The 22,814-nt window shown below is 41.0% G+C and overlaps 2 protein-coding genes across 2 annotated transcripts; one reads left to right on the forward strand and one right to left on the reverse strand.

Moving 5' to 3' along the window:
- Positions 1-8,310: 8,310 nt before the first annotated feature.
- Positions 8,311-11,681, reverse strand: adora3a.1 (adenosine A3 receptor a.1). Its single transcript, XM_081380423.1, has 2 exons — positions 11,341-11,681; positions 8,311-9,444 (listed from the first exon to the last, which is right to left on the reverse strand). The coding sequence occupies exons 1-2, from the start codon at positions 11,670-11,672 to the stop codon at positions 8,769-8,771; spliced, it is 1,008 nt and encodes a 335-aa protein (XP_081236549.1). The 5' UTR covers positions 11,673-11,681; the 3' UTR covers positions 8,311-8,768.
- Positions 11,682-14,819: 3,138 nt separating this feature from the next.
- Positions 14,820-22,652, forward strand: LOC308699441 (adenosine receptor A1-like; the record flags this gene model as incomplete). The annotated part of the gene is made up of 2 exons (XM_081380240.1): positions 14,820-15,151; positions 21,779-22,652. The coding sequence occupies 2 exons, from the start codon at positions 14,820-14,822 to the stop codon at positions 22,455-22,457; spliced, it is 1,011 nt and encodes a 336-aa protein (XP_081236366.1). The 3' UTR covers positions 22,458-22,652.
- Positions 22,653-22,814: the final 162 nt, after the last annotated feature.

The raw sequence follows: 22,814 nt of genomic DNA on the forward strand, positions 1-22,814 counted from the left end.
GACGTGAACGGTCTCTGGCTGGGCAGACGCGACGTGAACGGTCTCTGGCTGGGCAGACGCGACGTTAACGGTCTCTGGCTGAGCAGACGCGACGTGAACGGTCTCTGGCTGGGCAGACGCGACGTGAACGGTCTCTGGCTGGGCAGACGCGACGTGAACGGTCTCTGGCTGGGCAGACGCGACGTGAACGGTCTCTGGCTGGGCAGACGGCTGGGCAGACGCGACGTGAACGGTCTCTGGCTGGGCAGACGCGACGTGAACGGTCTCTGGCTGGGCAGACGCGACGTGAACGGTCTCTGGCTGGGCAGACGCGACGTGAACGGTCTCTGGCTGGGCAGACGCGACGTGAACGGTCTCTGGCTGGGCAGACGCGACGTGAACGGTCTCTGGCTGGGCAGACGCGACGTGAACGGTCTCTGGCTGGGCAGACGCGACGTGAACGGTCTCTGGCTGGGCAGACGCGACGTGAACGGTCTCTGGCTGGGCAGACGCGACGTGAACGGTCTCTGGCTGGGCAGACGCGACGTGAACGGTCTCTGGCTGGGCAGACGCGACGTGAACGGTCTCTGGCTGGGCAGACACGACGTGAACGGTCTCTGGCTGGGCAGACGCGATGTGAACGGTCTCTGGCTGGGCAGACGCGGCGTGAACGGTCTCTGGCTGGGCAGACGCGACGTAAACGGTCTCTGGCTGAGCAGACGCGACGTGAACAGTCTCTGGCTGAGCAGACGCGACGTGGACAGTCTCTGGCTGGGCAGACGTGACGTGAACAATCTCTGGCTGGGCAGATGTGACGTGAACAGTCTCGGGCTGGGCCATCTTGTCCGAAGACACAGGCTCGGCAGATGTGCTGTGTCTCCTCCACGCATGCAGTACCGCTATAGCATAGAAGAGATGCACGGCCCTCCTGGCCATGGCAGGACTGATGATAGGGAGTTCTGGAACAAACAAAGGAGGGTAACGAGACAGACAGGTGGGACAAATAAACCAATAATCAGATAACAAGATGGGAGGGGCTAGACAATAGACACGAGCACATGGCCCAAAATAACAAAACAACCATGTGCAGCACAAGACAGGAGAGGCATGTGACAATTAGATTTAGTTGTAATCCATGCTTAAATTTATCCCATGCATGTGCTGAAGTTGAGTAGCAAATATGGCCAAGACAAAAAAGCTCCTACAAAAGCCCAGAGAAGAAGGCTATGGCTACAAGAACATCTAAGGACACTTAAAGTTCCTAGAGACACAGCTGGCTGCATTGTTTATAACAATGATCAAGTCAATGATCCCAAATCTACCAAAGCTTTGTTCAGGGATCAGTCCTGGTCTGCTCAGTCTCCAGATTAAAATGTCCTTGGAAATCTTTGGTGTGGTTTGAAGAAAGCAGTGGCAGAACAGAAACCAAAGAATATTAATGAGCTGGAAGCTTTTGCACACATGAATCCAGTAGAGGGTGTCAGAAGCTTGTAAGCGAGAGTAAAGGATTTTTTTAATGCTTTGTTAACAACAAATAACATGTGCAGAATTATAACCAATATTATAACATCAAAGCATAATATACTTCAGAATACAATCAGTGTTACATAAGAGAACAGAAAGAAAAAAATAAGAAATAAGGAGAGATATGGGGCATAACTACATAGATTATTATCCAAAAATGTTTAATAAGGAGCAGTAAAATTTTCTTAAAATTATTATTTTTTAACTCAGTAACTTAATGCTCTCAGAATCACTCAATTGTGTAATAATAAACTTTCTATGGTTTACTGATGGCTTAGTTAAAGTGTTTTCCTACAATTTTGTTCACAAAACCAGAATGTCCTGCAGGTCAGAGGGGTTAGGAAATTTTAAATACAAGTGTATGAAATTGAATTTGCCCATTTATAATTATCATAGTGGTTACAGCCCTGCTGTGCCCGTCTGGATGAAAAGGTTTGAGGTCGGTTTTGTGGGCTGTTTGCAGTGTGCATCATAAGTGGGAACTGTTTCATAGAAACCAAGAAGGCTGAGATCGAATGAAAATGGCTTAATCCTATTTTAGGTTCCCGGAAAATCGCAAAAGTCACATTTCATTTGCATAGTCATAAAAACATGAATCAAAACTAAACAAAGGACACCTTTTTATGACAGACATAAATGACAAACAAGAGCAGATATCCCAATGCCAGTACTTTTTTCTTTCTTTTTCAAATCATTATCAAATGATCAAAAATTAAAAAAAATAAAATAAAAAAATCCTGCTTTACTAGAGTAAATAGAGTAAAAAACAGTAATATTGTGAAATCACAACCTGTTTTTTATTGTATATAACTTCAAAATGTAATTTATTCCTGTGATCTAAGCTGAATTTTCAGCATCATTGCTCCAGTCTTCAGTGTCACATGATCCTTCAGAAATCATTATAATGTGATGATTTGCTGCTCAAGAAACGTTTCTGATTATTATCAATGCTGAAAACAGTTGTGCTGCTTCATATTCTTGTGGAAACCGCAATACATTTTTAGTCAGGAATATTTAATGAATAGAAAGTTAAAAAGAACCGCATTTATTTGAAATAGAAATCTTTTGAAACATCATAAATGTCTTTACTGTTACTTTTGCCGAATAAAAGTATTAATTTCCTTCAAAAAAAAATAAACAACACATTGTATACTTGCAGCATACAAGCCACTTCGAAGTACTGATCAAGCAAAAAATCTTGAGTATGTGTGCGTGTGTGAGTGAGTGTGTGTGTGTGTGTGTGTGTGTGTTACAGAGCAGGCTCCCGCACCGCCTCCTCTTCACCACCGGAGGGAACCATCCCCGGAATATTAACTTTACTCATTGAACTCCATTTCCCATAATACCGCTTACCTGGGACTGATTGCGTTACACACCTGCACCTCATTTACACACACTCATATAAACCACTTCCACACACACATTCAGTGCGAAGTCTTGATTCTGCCCCGGCCATCATTTCTGAGCGTTTATTCCAGTGTTTGATTTCTGTTATTGACCTTGGACTGTTTATTGTTTCTGACTTTCTTCTGCCTGCCCTGCCCTGGATTGTTTATTGATTCCTGTTTCTTGCTGCCTGCCTCGACCCTTGCCTGTTCACCTGGTTTGTCTCAGCCTAGCCTGCTTTGCCCTGTCTGCTGTGTTTGACCCTGTCTGTCTTGACTACTCTTTAATAAAGCTGCAAATGGATCCCACTGCCTCTGCCTCATCACAACAGAGTGTATATTTGGTTATGCATGGCTGTAGAGAGAACGAAGACAACTTCCTATTTTAACCACAACCATTTCAAAGTTCCTGTAGAGATCTTGTGCCTTCAGTCTCCACCATGGCTGATGGTGAGAAGGTGATCTATACCTCTATGGAGGTGCTCATCGCTGTGGGATGCTGTCTGGGGAACGTGATGGTGATCTGGGCCGTGTGGTCGTGTCGAGCCCTGAGCACGTTCTGCTTCATTGTGTCACTTAAATATGATATATACACTACCGGTCAAAAGTTTGGATTAAGATTATTTATATTTTTCTCTTCTGCTTAAAGGCTGCATTTATTTGATCAAATACTGTAAAAATATTACATATTGTGATAACTGTTTTGTCACAGTGTTGGGTTTGTGTTTCCTGGTTGTCCCCTAGAGGTCTCTTTTCCCCTTTCTGTCATCATTCATGAACTGCATTTCCCACAATCCTTGTCTGCTCTCATCACTGTTCATTGCACCCAGCTGTTCCCCATCATGATCGTTAGTTTCTGTGTTTAAATACCCTGCCTGTTTAGTGTCTGTCACGGAGTCCTTGTTGAATGTCACTGCACTTTTGAAGTCTGTTTTCCTTGGCCTGTTCTTGTATTATTTCTCGTGTTTGGATTGGATTACATGGATTTTGACCCCCTGCTTGGATGACTACGAGATTGGATTACATTTAATAAACTACTGCTATTGGATCTACCTTTTTCCGTGTGTGTCCCGTGACAGAAGGACTCCGTCACCACAAAGATCCAGCGGTATGTTTTCAAACTTCTCTTCCCCAGCCACCGAGCTGGAGAAGAGAGATTTGTTTAATGGAACCCGTCTAGTAATTTTTCGTGGGACCCGTGGAGGCCGCAGGGGAGGAGGTGGTGGATATGGACCCCAACACCACTCGCCGCTTCAGTCTTTTTCCAGCCCCGAGCCCGAACTGTCCAGCGGTTCCAGATCTGAGCCAGGGCTTAGCCCAGTGGTCCCAGTTCCGGTGGTCCCGTTTCCGGTGGTCCCGTTTCCGGTGGTCCCAGTTCCGGTGGTCCCAGTTCCGGTGGTCCCAGTTCCGGTGGTCTCGAGTTCGGTGGTCTGGAGGCGGAGGAGGAGGAAGACCTCCAACCTCCCCAAAGAACCGGAGGCCGTACCCGTGCAGTCCGCAGTCATCCCCGAGCAGACCACTGTCATCCCAGAGGTCATGCCCGTGCAGCCAGCTGTCATCCCAGAGGCCGTCCTCGTGCAGCACCCTGTCGTCCCGGAGGCCGTGCCCGAGCAGCCCGCTATTGCCACAGCGGCGGAAAGCCTGTTGGATTATTTTGATACGCTATTTCAGATCCTAGAAAGTACCAAGACTGTCCACGGCACGTCTGCCGAGCCTGTGTCTTCGGACAAGATGGCCGCCTCCGAGCCTGTTCACGTCACGCCTGCCGAGCCTGTGTCTTCGGACAAGGTGGCCGTCGTCGAGCCTGTGTCTTCGGACAAGATGGCCGCCGCCGAGCCTGTTCACGTCACGTCTGCCGAGCCTGGGTCTTCAGACAATATGGTGCTTGTGGTGTCTGTTCCTGAACCTGAACCTGAGCCAGTGGTGTCTGTTCCTGAGCCGGAGCCAGTGTCTGTGTCTGTTCCAGTTCCTGAGCCGGAGCCAGTGTCTGTGTCTGTTCCTGTTCCTGAGCCGGAGCCAGTGTCTGTTCCTGAGCCGGAGCCAGTGTCTGTTCCTGAGCCGGAGCCAGTGTCTGTTCCTGAGCCGGAGCCAGTGTCTGTTCCTGAGCCGGAGCCAGTGTCTGTTCCTGAGCCGGAGCCAGTGTCTGTTCCTGAGCCGGAGCCAGTGTCTGTTCCTGAGCCGGAGCCAGTGTCTGTTCCTGAGCCGGAGCCAGTGTCTGTTCCTGAGCCGGAGCCAGTGTCTGTTCCTGAGCCGGAGCCAGTGTCTGTTCCTGAGCCGGAGGCGTCTGTTCCTGAGCCCTCAGTGACCGCGACACTGGCCATTATGGCCACAGCCATGTGGTGTGTGTGGGCTACGCACACACTTGGACCGGTGGTGTCTGTTCCTGGGCCGGTGGTGTCTGTTCCTGAGTCGGTGGTGCCAGTTCCAGTGCCTGAGTCGGTGGTGCCAGTTCCAGTGCCTGAGTCGGTGGTGCCAGTTCCAGTGCCTGAGTCGGGGGTGCCAGTTCCAGTGCCTGAGTCGGTGGTGCCAGTTCCAGTGCCTGAGTCGGTGGTGCCAGTTCCAGTGCCTGAGTCGGTGGTGCCAGTTCCAGTGCCTGAGCCATTGGTGTCTGTTCCAGTTCCTGCGCCGTGGCCGCCCGAGGGGTCTTCACCGCCGTGGCCGCCCGAGGGGTCTTCACCGCCGTGGCCGCCCGAGGGGTCGTCTCCGCCCTGGCCGCCCGAGGGAAAGTCTCCGCCCTGGCCGCCCGAGGGAAAGTCTCCGCCCTGGCCGCCCGAGGGGTCGTCTCCGCCCTGGCCGCCCGAGGGGTCGTCTCCGCCGTGGCCGCCCGAAGGGTCTTCTCCGCCCAGGCCACCCGATGGACTGTTCGCTTCGCCCCGGCCGCCTAACGGAGGGGTTGCTTCGCACTGGCCGCCCGATGGACTGTTGGCTTCGCCCTGTTTCCCCGATGTACTGTCTGTGTCACCCTGGGCCCCTTTGAGTCTGTTACCCTCTGTTTCTGTTTCCCTTCATGGACCTGGCCCCCCGTCCCTCCCCCTGATCCTCCACCATGCCACCTCCCTCCTGAACTTTTGTTTTGTTCCGTTTCCTGTCTTGGAGTGTCTGGGAGCCACTCCGTAGAGGGGGGGTTATGTCACAGTGTTGGGTTTGTGTTCCCTGGTTGTCCCCTAGAGGTCTCTTTTCCCCTTTCTGTCATCATTCATGAACTGCATTTCCCACAATCCTTGTCTGCTCTCATCACTGTTCATTGCACCCAGCTGTTCCCCATCATGATCGTTAGTTTCTGTGTTTAAATACCCTGCCTGTTTAGTGTCTGTCACGGAGTCCTTGTTGAATGTCACTGCACTTTTGAAGTCTGTTTTCCTTGGCCTGTTCTTGTATTATTTCTCGTGTTTGGATTGGATTACATGGATTTTGACCCCCTGCTTGGATGACTACAAGATTGGATTACATTTAATAAACTACTGCTATTGGATCTACCTTTTTCCGTGTGTGTCCCGTGACATGTTTTCTTTTTGAATATATTTTAAACTGTGATTTATTCATGTGATCAAAGCTGAATTTTCAGCATCATTACTCCAGTCTTCAATGTCACATGATCCTTCAAAAATCATTCTAATATGATTTGCTGCTCAAGATAATTTTTATTTTTTTTATTACCTTACAGTAATATTTAAGTACCATGACTCATGAATATGGTAATCAAACAGACCACAACAGTATATTTATAGTTCCTCCTACTCAATATGAAGAGTATGAATGATTTCATTCACCTTTCTTGAAATAAGCATGAGCATGTTTCGTCTTTACACATTCTTGACTTCTAACTGAACACTCGTTTAAGATGGCAGGAAGGCGGCCATTTTGTTTGGACCTTTTCCCTCCCTTTCATGCTTTGCTAGCAGACAACTTGTAGCACTTTTTAAAGGCAGACAAAGGAGGAGCTGGGAAAGCTGCGTTCAAATTCAGAGATTTACTTCAGGCAATTAAATGGCATGCCACACCACAGGCGTGTGAAGGTTGCAAAGAAAATAGGCGGTATTTCGTCGTGCGACTCACCTCTACTTCACGCCAGGAGTTCTGCCTGTATATAATATGCATATATTGTCATTAATATTGTGGATTATTTAGCTAATCCTTCAAAGGCAAAGCAGAAAGAGACAAAGAAGGAAATACTTAAAATTTCCCCTTGCATACGAAGGACTTTGTAAACTACAACAAATGTGGCATTTTCGATAAATGGAAATGCAAAGGTGGAGTCCAGTGTTTTACTTTACAATGTATGATTTTGACTATTGATATTTTAATAAATAATTACATTTTTGTAAAATAAAAAGGCAATATAAATACATGTACAAAAAACATTCATTTTATATTGCACTACTGATATTTAATTTTATTTGTCAACAAATTAACATTACTATGTTGTTACTATAGTAATTACTATGTTATTACTATATAATTACTATGTTATTACTATAATAATTACTACATTATTACTATGTTATACATCTTATTATGTTTATTTTATATTGTACAATTTTCATACTGCAAACACTTTGGCAATAATAATGTACAGTTTTTGTTACACTAAAATGTTTTATATTTTTTTTTATGGGTGATACTTTTAGTGTCTTCCGAATCAAACATATTATTCTAAAAAGAACAATATGAATATTGCATAAACATTATGAAAGGCATAATGTATGAGTCATTATTTTGTATGACTCATAATAAATAAATAATGTCTTTCCCCCTCTTTCTTTCGTCCCCATGCAGAGCCGGTGAAGAAACTAAAGCCACGGCATGTTTGTTTGCTGTCCCTGAAGCTGAGGTAGTAGATTGAATAGTTGTGGGGTATAAAACCTCCCTTTGAGATAACTATACAATCTACTGTCAGTGGTCCTCATTGCCATTTTTTTTATACTATGGAAGTTGACTGTTTGGTTACCAGCATTCTTCAAAATATCTTCTTTTGTGTTCAGAAAACTTTTAGAAACTTAACTTGGTGAGGATATGATGACAGAATTTTCATTTTTGGGTGAATTATCTCTTTAAAACTGCCAAATAAAAACCAATATAAAGTATTAATTATAAAGATAAATTACTTTCTTAGTTTACTCTGCACTGTTTTGTTGTTCCATTTTATTTTGCACTACTGATATTTCACTTTATCTTTTAATATTATGTTTATTCAGTTTATTTTATATTGCACATTTTCTCACAGCTATTCTGCAAACATGTTGACAATAAAAGTACTGTTTTTGTCATCCTAATAAAGCATACTAAAATCTAAATAATTTTTATGGGTGATACTTTTAGTGTCTCTTCTGAAAAAAGCGTATTAATCTAAAAAGACAAATAAGAATACTGTATAAACGAAACTAAATGAAAGGCACAAATCATTGAATTATTTTTATTTATTGCACACCTCATATAAGTGGTTCAAAATAAATAAATAAAAATTCTATTTTAGCTTATCAGGAAAGGTGCAAAACAAACATAAAGTTTGACAGTTTTAAACATCACTCATATTTGCACTATAGTACAACCATATTATTGTGCATTAAATTACACACTCCTCTATTATCCAGATTCAGCTATAAGTCATGTCACCTTTATTTATAGAGCGCTTTTTACAATACAGATTGTTTCAAAGCAGCTTTACAGTGATAACAGGAAAATAACACATCCTACAGTTACTCTCAGACTTTGACAGTGGTGTTTGGAGGAGCCCTACTGGCACAACAGTGTAACTGCAATCTGTCAATATTAGTTTGGGCCAGAAAAGCTTGAAAGGTTTGAAAAAGTAATATTGCAATTACACTCTAAGAAAATCATATAAATCCCCCCTTCTTTTGGTACGTTTCACGGAACATGGAATTAAGTTGATTTAATGCCATTGACTCCCACCTCTGGGCTGATTTCCCCATGAACTCGTCCATCATGGCTGTCTAAGGTATTACTTGCAGGAGCGTTTATATCTGCCTTCTGCTCTCGACCAATCACCCTCCTCCAAATCTTCCTGTACTCCTGCTTAATCTTAGGGATTTTGAAGGCATACACTACAGGGTTAACCATCGAGTTGCCATGAGAAAGGAGAATGCCAAAGTATAAAGCAATGGATGGTACATGTATATTCTGGTTATAGAATGTGATGGCTTTTATTAAGTGTAACGGCAGCCAGCAAACAATAAAAAGAGCCAAAACCAAAACCAGAGATCTGGCCAGTTTGTGTTCCTTTTGGTTATATCCACCAGTTTCAGCCGCCACACCTGCTCTCCCCCTTGACAGTCTTCTCATTTTAAAAAAGATATAGCCATACAAAGTAATCATGACTGCCAGCGGAGGAAGAAAACAACACTCATAGATGAAGTGGACCAAGTATGAAGCAGGAATGACATCAATGAATTGACAGTCTATGGAGGTGGAATTGTAACGTGCCAGTGTATCATGGTTGTACCATCCAAACATCGGTAAGAAGCCCAGTATGGACGCCAGAATCCAGCACACAGCGGCGGTGATCCAGGAGCGCTTCTTTGTGACTGTAGAATTGTACCTGCCAGAGAGAAATATTTAGTAAAATGAAAGATCTTTTAAAGGTGAAATAAGCAAATTCTGAGAAACACTGATGATATTCGAAATCAACACCAATTCAGCTCAACCTGGCAAAGACTGAGCTTCTCGTCCTCCCTGCCAATCCATCTCTACAGCACGACTTCACCATCCAGCTAGATTCATCATCAATCACCCCATCAAGGTCGATCAGAAATCTTGGAGTAATATTGGATGACCAGCTGACCTTCACAGATCACATTTCAAAGACAGCTCGATCATGCAGGTTTGCGCTGCACAACATCAGGAAGATCAGGCCTAACTGAGCATGCAACACAACTTCTCGTCCAGGCCCTGGTCATTTCTAGGCTTGACTACTACACTGCTCTTCTGGCTGGACTTCCATCATGTGCAACTAAACCTCTACAAATGATTCAGAATGCTGTAGCTCGTCTTGTCGTCAACGAGCCAAAAAGGGCCCACGTCACTCCTCTTTCATCTCTCTGCACTGGCTACCACTCGCTGCTCGCATCAAGTTCAAGGCATTGATGCTTGCTTACAGATCTATCACAGGCTCAGCTCCCTCCTACTTTCACTCGCTCCTACGAGTCTACATCCCTACCAGAAGCCTACGATCGGTCAACGAACGAAGGCTCGTGGTTCCATCACAGAGAGACACAAAATCACTTTCCAGAACATTCTCATTCACGCTTCCATGCTGGTGGAACGCTCTCCCCATCCTCATCCGGAATCCCTGACAACATTCAAAAGACAACTGAAAACTCATCTCTTCCGTGATCACTTAACCTCATAAAACATTTAAAAAAAAAAAACTTTATTTCCTTTTCCTTTAATCCTCCCTTATCGGGCTTATGCTACTCTGAACAATGCCTGAACTTCGTATTTTGGGCACTTCTTGCATTGTTTTTGCCTCTTCACGATGATTTAGCTTAATTTAGTCCTAAATTTTAAGTCGCTTTGGACAAATGCGTCTGCTAAATGACTAAATGTAATGTAATGTAAATCAACCCAAACAAACATGCCCCTCCCTTCATTGCTCCGCCCCCAAAATGCATGAACACGCAATGCAAGAGTGGATGTCTCTTTATCATAGCTGAAGCAAAGCAAAATAATGCTTCTCAAAAAATAAAGAGAAGATGATGAATGAACAACAAAAAATGAACATACAGTACACAAGAGTATATACAAGCAAGAGTCGCCAGCAGCTCCAGACAAACAATGACACTCAAACTGTCCTGTTACTACAGCTAACATTACAACAACAGCATCTCTGTGAAATAGCAAACAGCATATCTTGGTTGTGTGAAATAGCAAAACCAATGTTACTCAACGTATGAAGCAGGAACAACACAACCTCTGCGTCTGTTTTCAGGCCTTCCTGCTTAGGTCTCTCCAGCGCTTGAAAGCTTTTCTAATTTTAGGGGATTTCACATCAGAGGAATCTTTTCATAGTTCCTAAAACTAATGGCGGAAGTACCCAGTTTTTGGTGTGTTCACACCGCAGGAACTATGAATGATTTTAGTTCTAGGAACTCCTTTTAGAGTAACTAAATCAGCTCCTGCTTCAGAGTCGGGTCTAAACCAGCTCTATAGGAACTACCAGTGACGTTAATGTTCGGTGATTGGCCAAACACACGCGAAACACCAGCAGTCACCATTCAATTAAAAAAAGCCATGTAGCCTACACACAGATTATAGCCTATATATTTACTCCACAAACTAACTCTATGAACATGGATGTGATGCATTGACCTCTCAACCTGCTAAGGAGAAAATCCAATGCAACTTTGAGGATACCAAGCCAAACAACTAAGCATGACAATTAATCATACCTAAATTGCATTACATTGATTTAAAGATAAAACAAAAGCCGACTCACCTGAGTGGGATACAAACCCGCAGGCAACGATCCACAGCAATGGCCAGAAGGGTGAGCACTGATGCTTGAAGCGGGACGATCAGGACACAGCTGATGAACAGACAGGCATGGAAAGGGATCTTCACGTGGACGTCCACAACCACAGCCAGAGGAATGGCCACGGCCCCGACCAGGAAATCTGCCATCGCCAGCGACACAATCAAGCAGAAAGTGGCGTGGTTCAGGGCTCCGCTCCTCCACACGGCCCAGATCACCAGCACATTGCCCAGACAGCATCCCACAGCGATGAGCACTTCAAGAGAGATGTAAATTATCCCTCCACCTAATACCATTGTGATTAGAGAACTGGAAACAGGAACGTGAGAGTGTTAGAAAGAGCTGCTGATTTATATAAAGAGGAAATAGAGAGGCTGTATTTACTCTCTTCCGGGAAAAGACTAATTTTGTGGTTTGATATGTTCAATCATGACCTGTTAGTCAAGTTTTAGTTAACAAAATCCACCAAAAAAAGTAAAGAAAAATCAAATACATTCTTGTCTACTTATTTGTCACTGAAATTTTGCCTTTTTTTGTCTTGTCTTTTTCTGTTAACAAATTATGTAAAGAGGAAATACAGAGGCTATATTTATATATTTAGAGCTATAAAAAAAACTTTCACACCTACAGATCTCTTCCGGAAAAAGACTAATTTTGTGGTTTTAGATGTTCAACCTATTTTTTAGTCAATAAAATCCATAAAAAAAATAAGATTTAGTTTTTTTTTCATTAACAAGATTGCATGCATGTAGATATAGTCAGTTTAGTATTGTCTTAATCATGAAAGAAAAGGTTGTTGATTTTTTCCATCATTGATTTTCATCATTTCATCAAAGAAATTAAAACTAGTTTTAGAGACTGCTACAGAAAGATTTGTACCTTCATAATGAAGCTTTACTATCATAACTTACATGTCAATCAAACAACTTCTTATTCTCTATAACTAACAGCTGGTGGCGCTATAGGGTCAGACTGGGCATATTTCACCCAAAAAAATGAAACTTAATTTACTAACCTCATGTGGCTCTAAACCTTTGACTTTCTTCTTCTGTGAAACACGACAGATTTTTAAATATGAGTCTCAGTGGGGTTTTTTTGTACAATGAAAGTTAATGGAGCCTCATGTTATTTTGAACCCATTTTCATTAAATGGGTATCTATCAAAATATCTTCTTTATGCTATACTATTACTTGGGGTTACTATAAACCTTTGGGAACTCTATAATTACAATTCATTAGATTTAGTTGTAATCCATGCATACATTTATCCCATGCATGTGCTGAAGTTGAGTAGCAAATATGGCCAAGACAAAAAAGCTCCTACAAAAGCCCAGAGAAGAAGGCTATGGCTACAAGAACATCTACAGGACACTAAAAGCTCCTAGAGACACAGCTGGCTGCATTGTTTATAAGTTTAAAATGTATGGTACCATAGAAAACCTTCCAGGGAACTTTTTTGGACCCATGGATCAGAAGTATGTCTGGCACAAAAAAGGCTTGACTTATGACCAGAAAAACACTGTCTTCACGGTCAAGTCAATGATCCCAAATCTACCAAAGCTTTGTTCAGGGATCAGTCCTGGTCTGCTCAGTCTCCAGATTAAAATGTCCTTGAAAATCTTTGGTGAGATTTGAAGAAAGCAGTGGCAGAACAGAAACCAAAGAATATTAATGAGCTGGAAGCTTTTGCACACATGGAATGGCCTAAGACTCCAGTAGAGGGTGTCAGAAGCTTATAAGTGAGAGTAAAGGATTTTTTTTAATGCTTTGTAACAACATATAACATGTACAGAATTATTACCAATATTATAACATCAAAACATAATATACTTCAGAATACAATCAGTGTTACATAAGAGAACAAAAAGAAAAAAGAAGAAATAAGGAGAGAAAGGGTACATAACTATATAGATATTATCCAAAAATGTTTAACGAGGAGCAGTAAAGGTACCATGAGAGTAAAGGATTCTCTAGAAAAATGTACTTTTGGGAGTTGAATAATTTAGTAAATGGATGTTTACAGCAAGTTTGATTTTTTGAACTCACTAACATTATGTTTTCAGAATCACTCAGTTGTGGAATAATAAACTTTCTATGGTTTACTGATGGCTTAGTTAAAGTGTTTTCCTACAATTTTGTTCACAAAACCAGAATGTCTTGCAGGTCAGAGGGGGTTCGATAATTTTAAATACAAGTGTATGAAATTCAGTTTGGCCATTTATAATTATCACAGTGGTTACAGCCCTGCTGTGCCCGTCTGGATGAAAAGGTTTGAGGTCGGTTTTGTGGGCTGTTTGCAGTGTGCATTATAAGTGGGAACTGTTTCATAGAAATCAAGAAGTCTGAGATCGAATGAAAATTGCTTAATCCTATTTTTGGTTCCCGGAAAATCGCAAAAGTCACATTTCATTTGCATAGTCATAAAAACATGAATCAAAACTAAACAAATGGAACCTTTTTATGACAGACATAAATGACAAGCAAGAGCAGATATCCCAATGCCAAAACTTTTTTCTTTCTTTTTCAAATCATTACTTGCCAATAGTCTAGGATCCAGTCAAAAACTATTGGCAACTCGCCTCTTGCAAAAAAAAAAAAAAAAAAAAAAAAAAACCAACAACTTCCTGCTTTACTTGACACGAGATTAGCCACAATTTGATGCCACACGACCACAGTGGTAAACAGAGAAATTAGAGCACTTCTAATTTAGATACAACATACTTCCAGAAACTGATATTTTATATACGTACAGTACTGTTCAAAAGGTCAGTTCAAAATATATATATTTTTTATGTTTTTGAAAGAAGTCTCTTATGCTCACTCACATTCATACATTTGATGCATTCAAAAATAGAGTAAAAAACAGTGATATTGTGCAATATTTATCACAACCTGTTTTTTATTGTAATGTAACTTCAAAATGTAATTTATTCCTGTGATCAAAGCTGAATTTTCAGCATCGTTACTCCAGTCTTCAGTGTCACATGATAGAAATCATTCTAATGTGATGATTTGCTGCTCAAGAAACATTTCTGATTATTATCAATGCTGAAAACAGTTGTGCTGCTTCATATTTTTGTGGAAACCGCGATATATTTTTATTCAGGATTCTTTAATGAATAGAAAGTTCAAAAGAACCGCATTTATTTGAAATAGAAATCTTTTGTAACATCATAAATGTCTTTACTGTTACTTTTGCCAAATAAAAGTATTAATTTCCTTCAAAAAAATAAACACATTGTATACTTGCAGCATACAAGCCACTTCGAAGTACTGATCAAGCACAAAATCTTGAGTATGTGTGCGTGCGTGTGTGTGTGTGTGTGTGTGTGCGTGCATATTTTGTTATGCATGCTGTTTGAGAGAGTGAAGACAACTTCCTATTTTAACCACGACCATTTCAAGTAAGTTCCTGTAGAGATCTTGTGCCTTCAGTCTCCACCATGGCTGATGGTGAGAAGGTGATCTATACCTCTGTGGAGGTGCTCATTGCTGTGGGATGCTGTCTGGGGAATGTGCTGGTGATCTGGGCCGTGTGGTCGTGTCGAGCCCTGAGTCAGACCACGTTCTGCTTCATTGTGTCGCTGGCGCTGGCTGATTTTCTGGTGGGATTGGTTGCTGTGCCTTTCGCAGTGATAGTTGATGGACGGCTGATGACTAGTTTCCACTGCTGCCTCTTCATCAGCTGTGTGGTCATTGTGTTGACCCAGGCCTCCGTTCACTCCTTGTTGGCCATCGCTGTGGACCGATACCTGCGTGTTTATAAGCCTCTCAGGTTTGAACTTTTAATAGTCATGACTCGTGTTGCTTCATATTGAGAGCCAAACTGATCAAGCTTACTGATAAGGAGGAAAGCAAACTTGAGCATTTCTCAGAGATGATGCACACTTATTTTTATCATACTGAATAACATGCAACCTGAAAAAAGAACTTCTTTAGGTGCGAAATGGACCGCATTTGCATGTGTGTATGTTAATGTATGTTAAGAATTTATTAATTATATTAGCTGCAATCAAATTAGCTCGCTCTGCCTCTAAAAAACGACGTTCTGTTTTGCCCGACATCATCATGTTGGCATTGACCAACACAGAAAACTAGCAAACATAGAGCTGGCAAAGATATTCCTCAATAAGGAAAATTGGAGCACTTGAGGTAGCGTTTTAGACATTTTGCTCCCAAATGCTTCCAGAATGTGACATTAAAGCAGGGTTTCTCAAACTCGGTCCTGGTCCACTCAAACTCGGTCCACTGTCCTGCACAGTTTAGCTCCAACCCTGATCAAACACACCTAGCTGTGAGTTTCTAGTAATCCTGAAGACATTGATTAGCTTGCTCAGGTGTGTTTGATCAGGGTTGGAGCTAAACTGTGCAGGACAGTGGCCCTCCAGGACCGAGTTTGAGAAACCCTTCATTAAAGGTTTAGTTCACCCACAAATTACAATTCTGTTATCATTTATTCACCCTCATGTGGTTCCAAACCCGTAAGACTATCGTTCATCTTCGGAACACAAATGAAGATCTTTTTGATCAAATCTGAGAGATTTCTGTCCCTCCATTGACAGCTACCCAACTACCACAACGCTTCAAAAACCTCATAAAGAGATTATAAAACTAATCCATATGAATTGAGCGGTTTAGTCCAAATTTTCTGAAGAGACTCGATCACTTTATATGATGAACAGATTGAATTTAGGCTTTTATTTACAAATAAAAACTTTTGACTAATTTCCATTTTTGTGTGAACTATCCCTTTAAATAGGGTTCACTGAATAAATGAAGTAAAACATGAAATCATAATTCTGATTTACTTTTATAATATGATTTGTATTGAAATACTGCACTTTTCATGATGTAATTAATTGCCAAATATATACTTTAAGTCAACAAGGGTGCAAAAATATATATATAAAAAAAATTAAGGTCAAGGTCACTTTTATTTATATAGCACCTTAAAACAACATTACTGCTGACCAAGGTGCTTCACAAAAACACATAAAAAAAAAGTCGTACAAAAATACTAAGAGTACATATACGCAATTATGAAAAGGCCTGAGAAAAAAAGATACATTTTCAGAGATGACTTAAATGCATATAAGGAAGAAAATAACCTAACAAATTGAGGTAACGAATTCCATAGCTTAGGACAAAATACGGAAAAGGCTCTGTCACCTTTAGATTTCAAGCGAGACAGTGGAATGGTTAATAATTTGTCATAGGATGATCTAAGAGATCTTCGGGGAGAGTATGGACAAATAAGGTCTGAAATATGAACTGGAGCCAGACCATGCACGGCTTTAAATACAAAAGTTAAAACCTTATACTCAATTCTGTATTTGACCAGTAGCCAATGTAAATGTGATGAAATAGGGGTGATATGCTCATGTTTTTTCCTCCCCATTAAGAAGCGAGCTGCAGCATTTTGAACCAGTTGCAAACGCAATAGTGAAAACTGGTTTATACCGGCATACAGAGCGTTGCAATAATCAAGCCTTGTTGAAATGAAAGCATGAATGACTTTCTCTAGGTCACCAAAAGATAGAAAAGATTTCAATTTCCGTAAACCCCAAAGTTGGAAAAAACTGGCTCTGACAACAGAGTCTTGCAGAGTTCCTAAACTAGAGGTCAGGTCGTCTACCAAATGGAGGGAGCCAAATAAAATAACTTCAGTCTTGTTTTCATTTAACTGAAGAAAATTTTCACCCATCCAACTTAATGTCAATTACACAAGCTAATTAAGCAACTGTTTTCAACATTGATAACAATCTGAAATGTTTCTTGAGCATATCTTCAGCATATTAAAATGATTTCTGAAGGATCATGTGACACTGAAGACTGGAGTAATGATGCTGAAAATACAGCCTTGCCATCAGAGGAATATTTTTTTTAATTATATTCAAATAGAAAACAGTTACATTAAATTGTAATAATATTTTGTAATATAACTGTTTTTTACTGTATTTTGATCAAATAAATGCAGCCTTGGTGAGCAGAAGAGACTTTCAAAATCAAAAATCGGTAACACTACAATATGGTCTCATTTGTTAACATTAGTTGATGAATACATTTGTTACAGTGTTTATTAATCTTTGTTAATGGTAGTTAATAAAAATACAGTCATTCATTGTTTGTTAGTTCACAGTGCATTAAATAACATTATTACATGGCTTGGTTGAATTCTAATGTAGAATGCGGTCTGTTATTTCTTGGTAACAGACCGCTGCCAGAGAATGTCTAATAAGTGGAGAACTTCCACTCTCAGAAAACTTCCGGCTTCTGAACTGGTTGCAGTTCCACTCTGGTTCCATGAGGGCGCTCACAGGACGAGTGCAGAATGAATGGAGGTCTATGGTGCTATACCCCTCAAAATCCACTTTTCTCAGGATATAATTTTTTGTCTAGTAATTTGAATGTTGTATTCGAAAGGAGATGCAAAGTAATTACACATTGCTGGGTGTTAGATTTTTTTAGAGTCACTTATTTGCTTTAAAAAGTCTTTTAAAATGTCATTGACCACAAACACATGTACGACCAGAGATACTGCTTTACGGCAATCCTTCAGTCACTTTGGTGCTTTCGCGCTCTGCACTTTCTTTTCTCTCGAGGCATCGACAACACAGCTGACACAGGGAAACACACGTGCTAGAAGAGTTTTTGTTTTGTTGTTTTAAAAGACCACGCAGAAAATACACACCCACACACGATGCCATCAAGCGGTATCTCTGGTCGTAATCAGTCCTTCACTGACCACTCAGTGTTCATTAGCAGAATGCTAGCGTGTTATGGGCAACAACAACTCAACCTGTAAGAAATCGAAAGGACATAAGTACTCATTCATTCAACTTTCGACTTATAACCCATGTTGAATTGTTGAATTTCTCAATGGCAATCGGGTGAAAGAGACAAATTTAGCCGCCTAGCTCCATAGACTTCCATTCATTTTGCACTCATGGATGATCGCCCCCAGTGGAACTCTGGTGGAACTACAACCAAAATTCGGTACAATAGGACTTAATAGGGAGTGGCCAGGATCTCCATAAACGGGCTCTGCCGCTGTTAAAGATAACACACCGTTGCCATGAAAAACAGAGCGTTGCTATGGACGCAGGATTCTAACCGTAGAGACGGAACAGACTATTTTCTTTAGCGGAAGCAAAACAATCATTTTAAAATCAACAAACTCCTTTTAAATTAATATTTTTTGCCAAATTATTGATTTATTTGGTGGGTAGCCATGTAATAAGCGGGATAATGTAGAGAGAGGCGGTTGTTATAGCGAATACAACCCCTTCAGGCTGATTCAAAACCCCAACGATCAGCCTGTCGGGGTTGTATTCGCTATAACAACCGCCTCACTCTACATTATCCCTTACATACATTGTATTAGTAAATGTTGAAATTAACATGAACTAAGATTAATAAATGCTTTAAAAATATTGTTCATTCTTAGTTCATGTTAACTAAAGTTGTTAACATTGACTGATGAAACATTATCTTACCAAACCCAAACTTTTGAAAGGCAGTGTGTATATATATGTACTAGAGGTGGGCATAGATTAATTTTTTTAATCTAGATTAATCTAGATTAATTTTGAAATTAATCTAGATTAATCTAGATTAAAATGGCTCATTTGAATTCTGCCGAAGGCATTCAGAATATGTGTGCTACCCAAATAATGACTATAAAAGTAAGTCTTTGAGAACGGGTTTCTCAAGCCAGGTGGCGCATTAGACCAGGGGCTCATCTCCTGTTTCCAAAATGCATCACAAACTGCTTGAGAAAGCTGTTCTACTCATAGACTGTAAAAAGTTACTACTGTACTGTTACCGTCCGTAGGCAACATTAGGTAGGCCTATGTTATTATCAACTACTATAGGCTATCAATTAGGGATGGGCGATATGGCCTAAAATCCATATTGTGATATACATTGCAGCCTCTTGCGATAACGATATTATAGTTACACAGACCCTGCTCAACAACTGCTAAAGTTTTTTTTTTTTTTTTTTTTTTAAGGGTGCATGTAGTTTTGAGAACATATATTGTGCAAAACTATAAGTATACAACATAATTTTGCAGATAATTTTTTTTTTAAGTACACTAGCTGCAGAGACTTGAGTAGGTCTAATGTTTATTATGGCTTGGAGCTTATGAAACCCCAAATTTAAAATTAGAATATTCTAACTGATGTCTTTTCAGTTAAAAAGAAACACAACAACGAATCTTTAAATCGGGCGCAGACAGAGATTATGTTCTACACCACTCAGATATATTGGGAATAATACGCGAGCGCTGGTATTCAGTGATATGTTTCGTTTTGAATTTGAGGTGGTAGAACGGATTAGTCGTGTGTTAACTTACCGAACTGTTACACCACACAGTCTACGTCGGACGGCTTAAATCCGAACCAAGTCCAAATAATGAATGTTGCACCGATCTTTTACACCAGCTTTCACTTTCAGCCGTGTTTACTTAAGATGACGACGAATATGATGCGTTGCAGCCGGGTGTACCCAGAGCCATAGAGTACGGTGGCCCAGTAGTGCACAACACAACGAAATGTAAAAAGCAAACATAAGTTCACAACACAACGGAAACAAGCCACAACACAACGAAATAAAGCCACAACACAACGGAAATAAGCCACAACACAACGGAAAATCCACAACACAACGAAATAAAGCCACAACACAACGGAAATAAGCCACAACACAACGGAAAATCTACAACACAACGGAAAATCTACAACACAACGAAATAAAGCCACAACACAACGGAAATGCTCCCCCGACCACTAGAGGGCTCTTGGAGCCCAGTAAAGTTAGTTTTCCAAGCCATTGTTCTAGAGTCAGCAGTCTTTATATATAAATACCACGATTAGTTTTAACAGTGTATATCAACATAAAATATTACTTCAAAATAACCTACATGAATTATAGCTGCGTATTTGATTTATACTCGAGAATGCTTGGACGCGCTTCCACAGCGCAGGGCACGTCTGGCAATTCCACCAAGTGGTTAAAACGTATAATTTATTATAATATAATTTGATAAATAAAAATAAAAACCATTTGGTGAAATAGGAAGGAATTGGCACAATTCCACCTATAATAAGTCAGTCTGGTCACTAGGAACATGATAAAAGAAAAAAAAACTTTTACAGAAATTTCCTAAAAAAAATAATTGTTAATTACTGTAAATACATGAAGGGTATTGGAAAAAAAGTCATTATTAAGTCATTATAAAAGTCATATTAAGTCAGTCTACTATCAAATACAATCAAGCTTTGGATTTTGAATATGTCTGTTTTTGAATGTTAAAAGTAATTTTAATTAAAACAAATTATACGTTTTAACAACTTGGAGGAATTGGTAGACGTTCCCTCAGGGATAATGCGCTGTGGTAGCGCGTCAAAGCATTCTAGAGTATAAATATGCAGCTATAATGCACGTAGGTGATTTTGAATTAATAAATGTCGATAAACAATGGTTAGCTACATACTGTTAAAACTAATCGTGGTGTTGATATATTTTTATAGACTGCTGACTCTCTAATGAACAATGGCTTGGAAAACTAACTTTACTGGGCTCCGAGAGCCCTCTAGTGGTCGGGAGCATTTCCGTTGTGTTGTGGCCTTATTTCGTTGTGTTGTGGATTTTCCGTTGTGTTGTGTCTTATTTCCGTTGTGTTGTGGCTTTATTTCGTTGTGTTGTGGATTTTCCGTTGTGTTGTGGCTTGTTTCCGTTGTGTTGTGGCTTGTTTCCGTTGTGTTGTGGCTTTATTTCGTTGTGTTGTGAACTTATGTTTGCTTTTTACATTTCGTTGTGTTGTGCACTACTGGGCCACCGTAATAGAGAGAGAGAGTTGCGACAACGGAAGTTCAAAATGCTTAAATGTCACGTGATTCGCGTAGACCTCAGATAGTTCCAGGAAGTGCTTCGAAATCAACTAGCATGCTTTAAAACACAAGTTTATTTGATTCAGATGTACTGATAATATACAATCTTATTCTTTAAACGTCTTACCTTTTAAAAGTGCATCACAAACGGTCTGTTCTACCGCGCTGTTTTTACTTCCGGGAACTATTGAGAGGCTCTACGAGCCGCCATTGCTGTAAAAAAAGCGTTCCATTGTTGTCAATGGAGTTGTCGCAACTCTCTCTCTATATGGCTCTGGGTGTACCTCGCGGCCGCGGGTAGATTGCGTCATCATAGCTTGTGTAGCTTGAGCCAGCTCCCAACCCAACTTGGAGAATAGATTAACGGCGATATTTTTTTTATCGCGCGATAAGAGTCTCGCGTTAACGCAGCGCGTTAACGCCGATAACGGCCCACCACTAATATGTACATACATACATACACAGTACCGTTGAAGATATATAAAGATAATTTCTTTTTGGTTTTCAGGTACAGAGGATCAGTCAAAAAGCAGCATTTGTGGGCCGCCGTCACTGTATGTTGGCTCTCTGCTTCTATACTAGGCTTCATGCCCATGTTCGGATGGCACAACGATGACACAACAAGAGAAAACTCCACTATTACATGTCATTTCATCACGGTTATATCCATGTCGTACATGGTCAACTTCAACTTCTTTGCTTGCATCCTACCACCCACCATCATCATGATGGCCCTGTACTTGTTACTCTTCAATATGATATCCAAACAGCTGAGAAAGGAGGTCGGGCGCCCCGCGGAGTCCAGGTCGTTTTACCGTAAGGAGAGGAGACTGGCCAATTCTCTGGCTTTGGTGCTGGTTCTGTTTGCCGTTTGTTGGCTCCCGCTGCACATAATGAATACGCTTACCTATTACAAAATTGTCAAAGTGCCCACTGTCGCCTTTCACATTTGCATCCTCCTCTCTCACGCCAACTCCGCAGTTAACCCCATAGTGTACGCTTTTAAGGTCCCTAAGATTAAGAAGGCATATAAAAGCATCTTGACGAAGCTGACAAGCACGGAGCAGAAGGAAGATCAGAGCAGTCAGACTTTGGAAAATAATGCCTGCAGCAACTCAAACAGCATCATCAGGTGTACCATGAAAATAAACCCACAGGTGGTTTTAGCCACCAATCAGAACGGCTAGCATGAGTCTGTTCTCACGCACAAGAGGTAGAGAGACCAGGGCTAGAATTACACAGACAAAAGTTCAATTATACAAATGGTCTGCCGCTTTTGCATAGCTTGTGCTTGCTATTTAAAAATTATCTGAAACTTTCCAATCTGGCAGCTCCAGTAAGATGTATCTTGAACTCTGTCTTGGAAACTATGTATAAGCCTTAATTAAACAATTTAATAATCAATTAAAAAGGAATTTATAATAATTGTATGATGTTACGCTGTACCCACATTGGACCAGTGGTGTGGAAAATACATGGATGGAAAATGGATGGAAACTGAATTTCAGGAGGTAGATAAGGTCTATTATTACAATTTACACAGT

This window comes from Scardinius erythrophthalmus, assembly GCF_964197995.2.
Source record: "Scardinius erythrophthalmus genome assembly, chromosome: 12".
NCBI lineage: Eukaryota > Metazoa > Chordata > Actinopteri > Cypriniformes > Leuciscidae > Scardinius > Scardinius erythrophthalmus.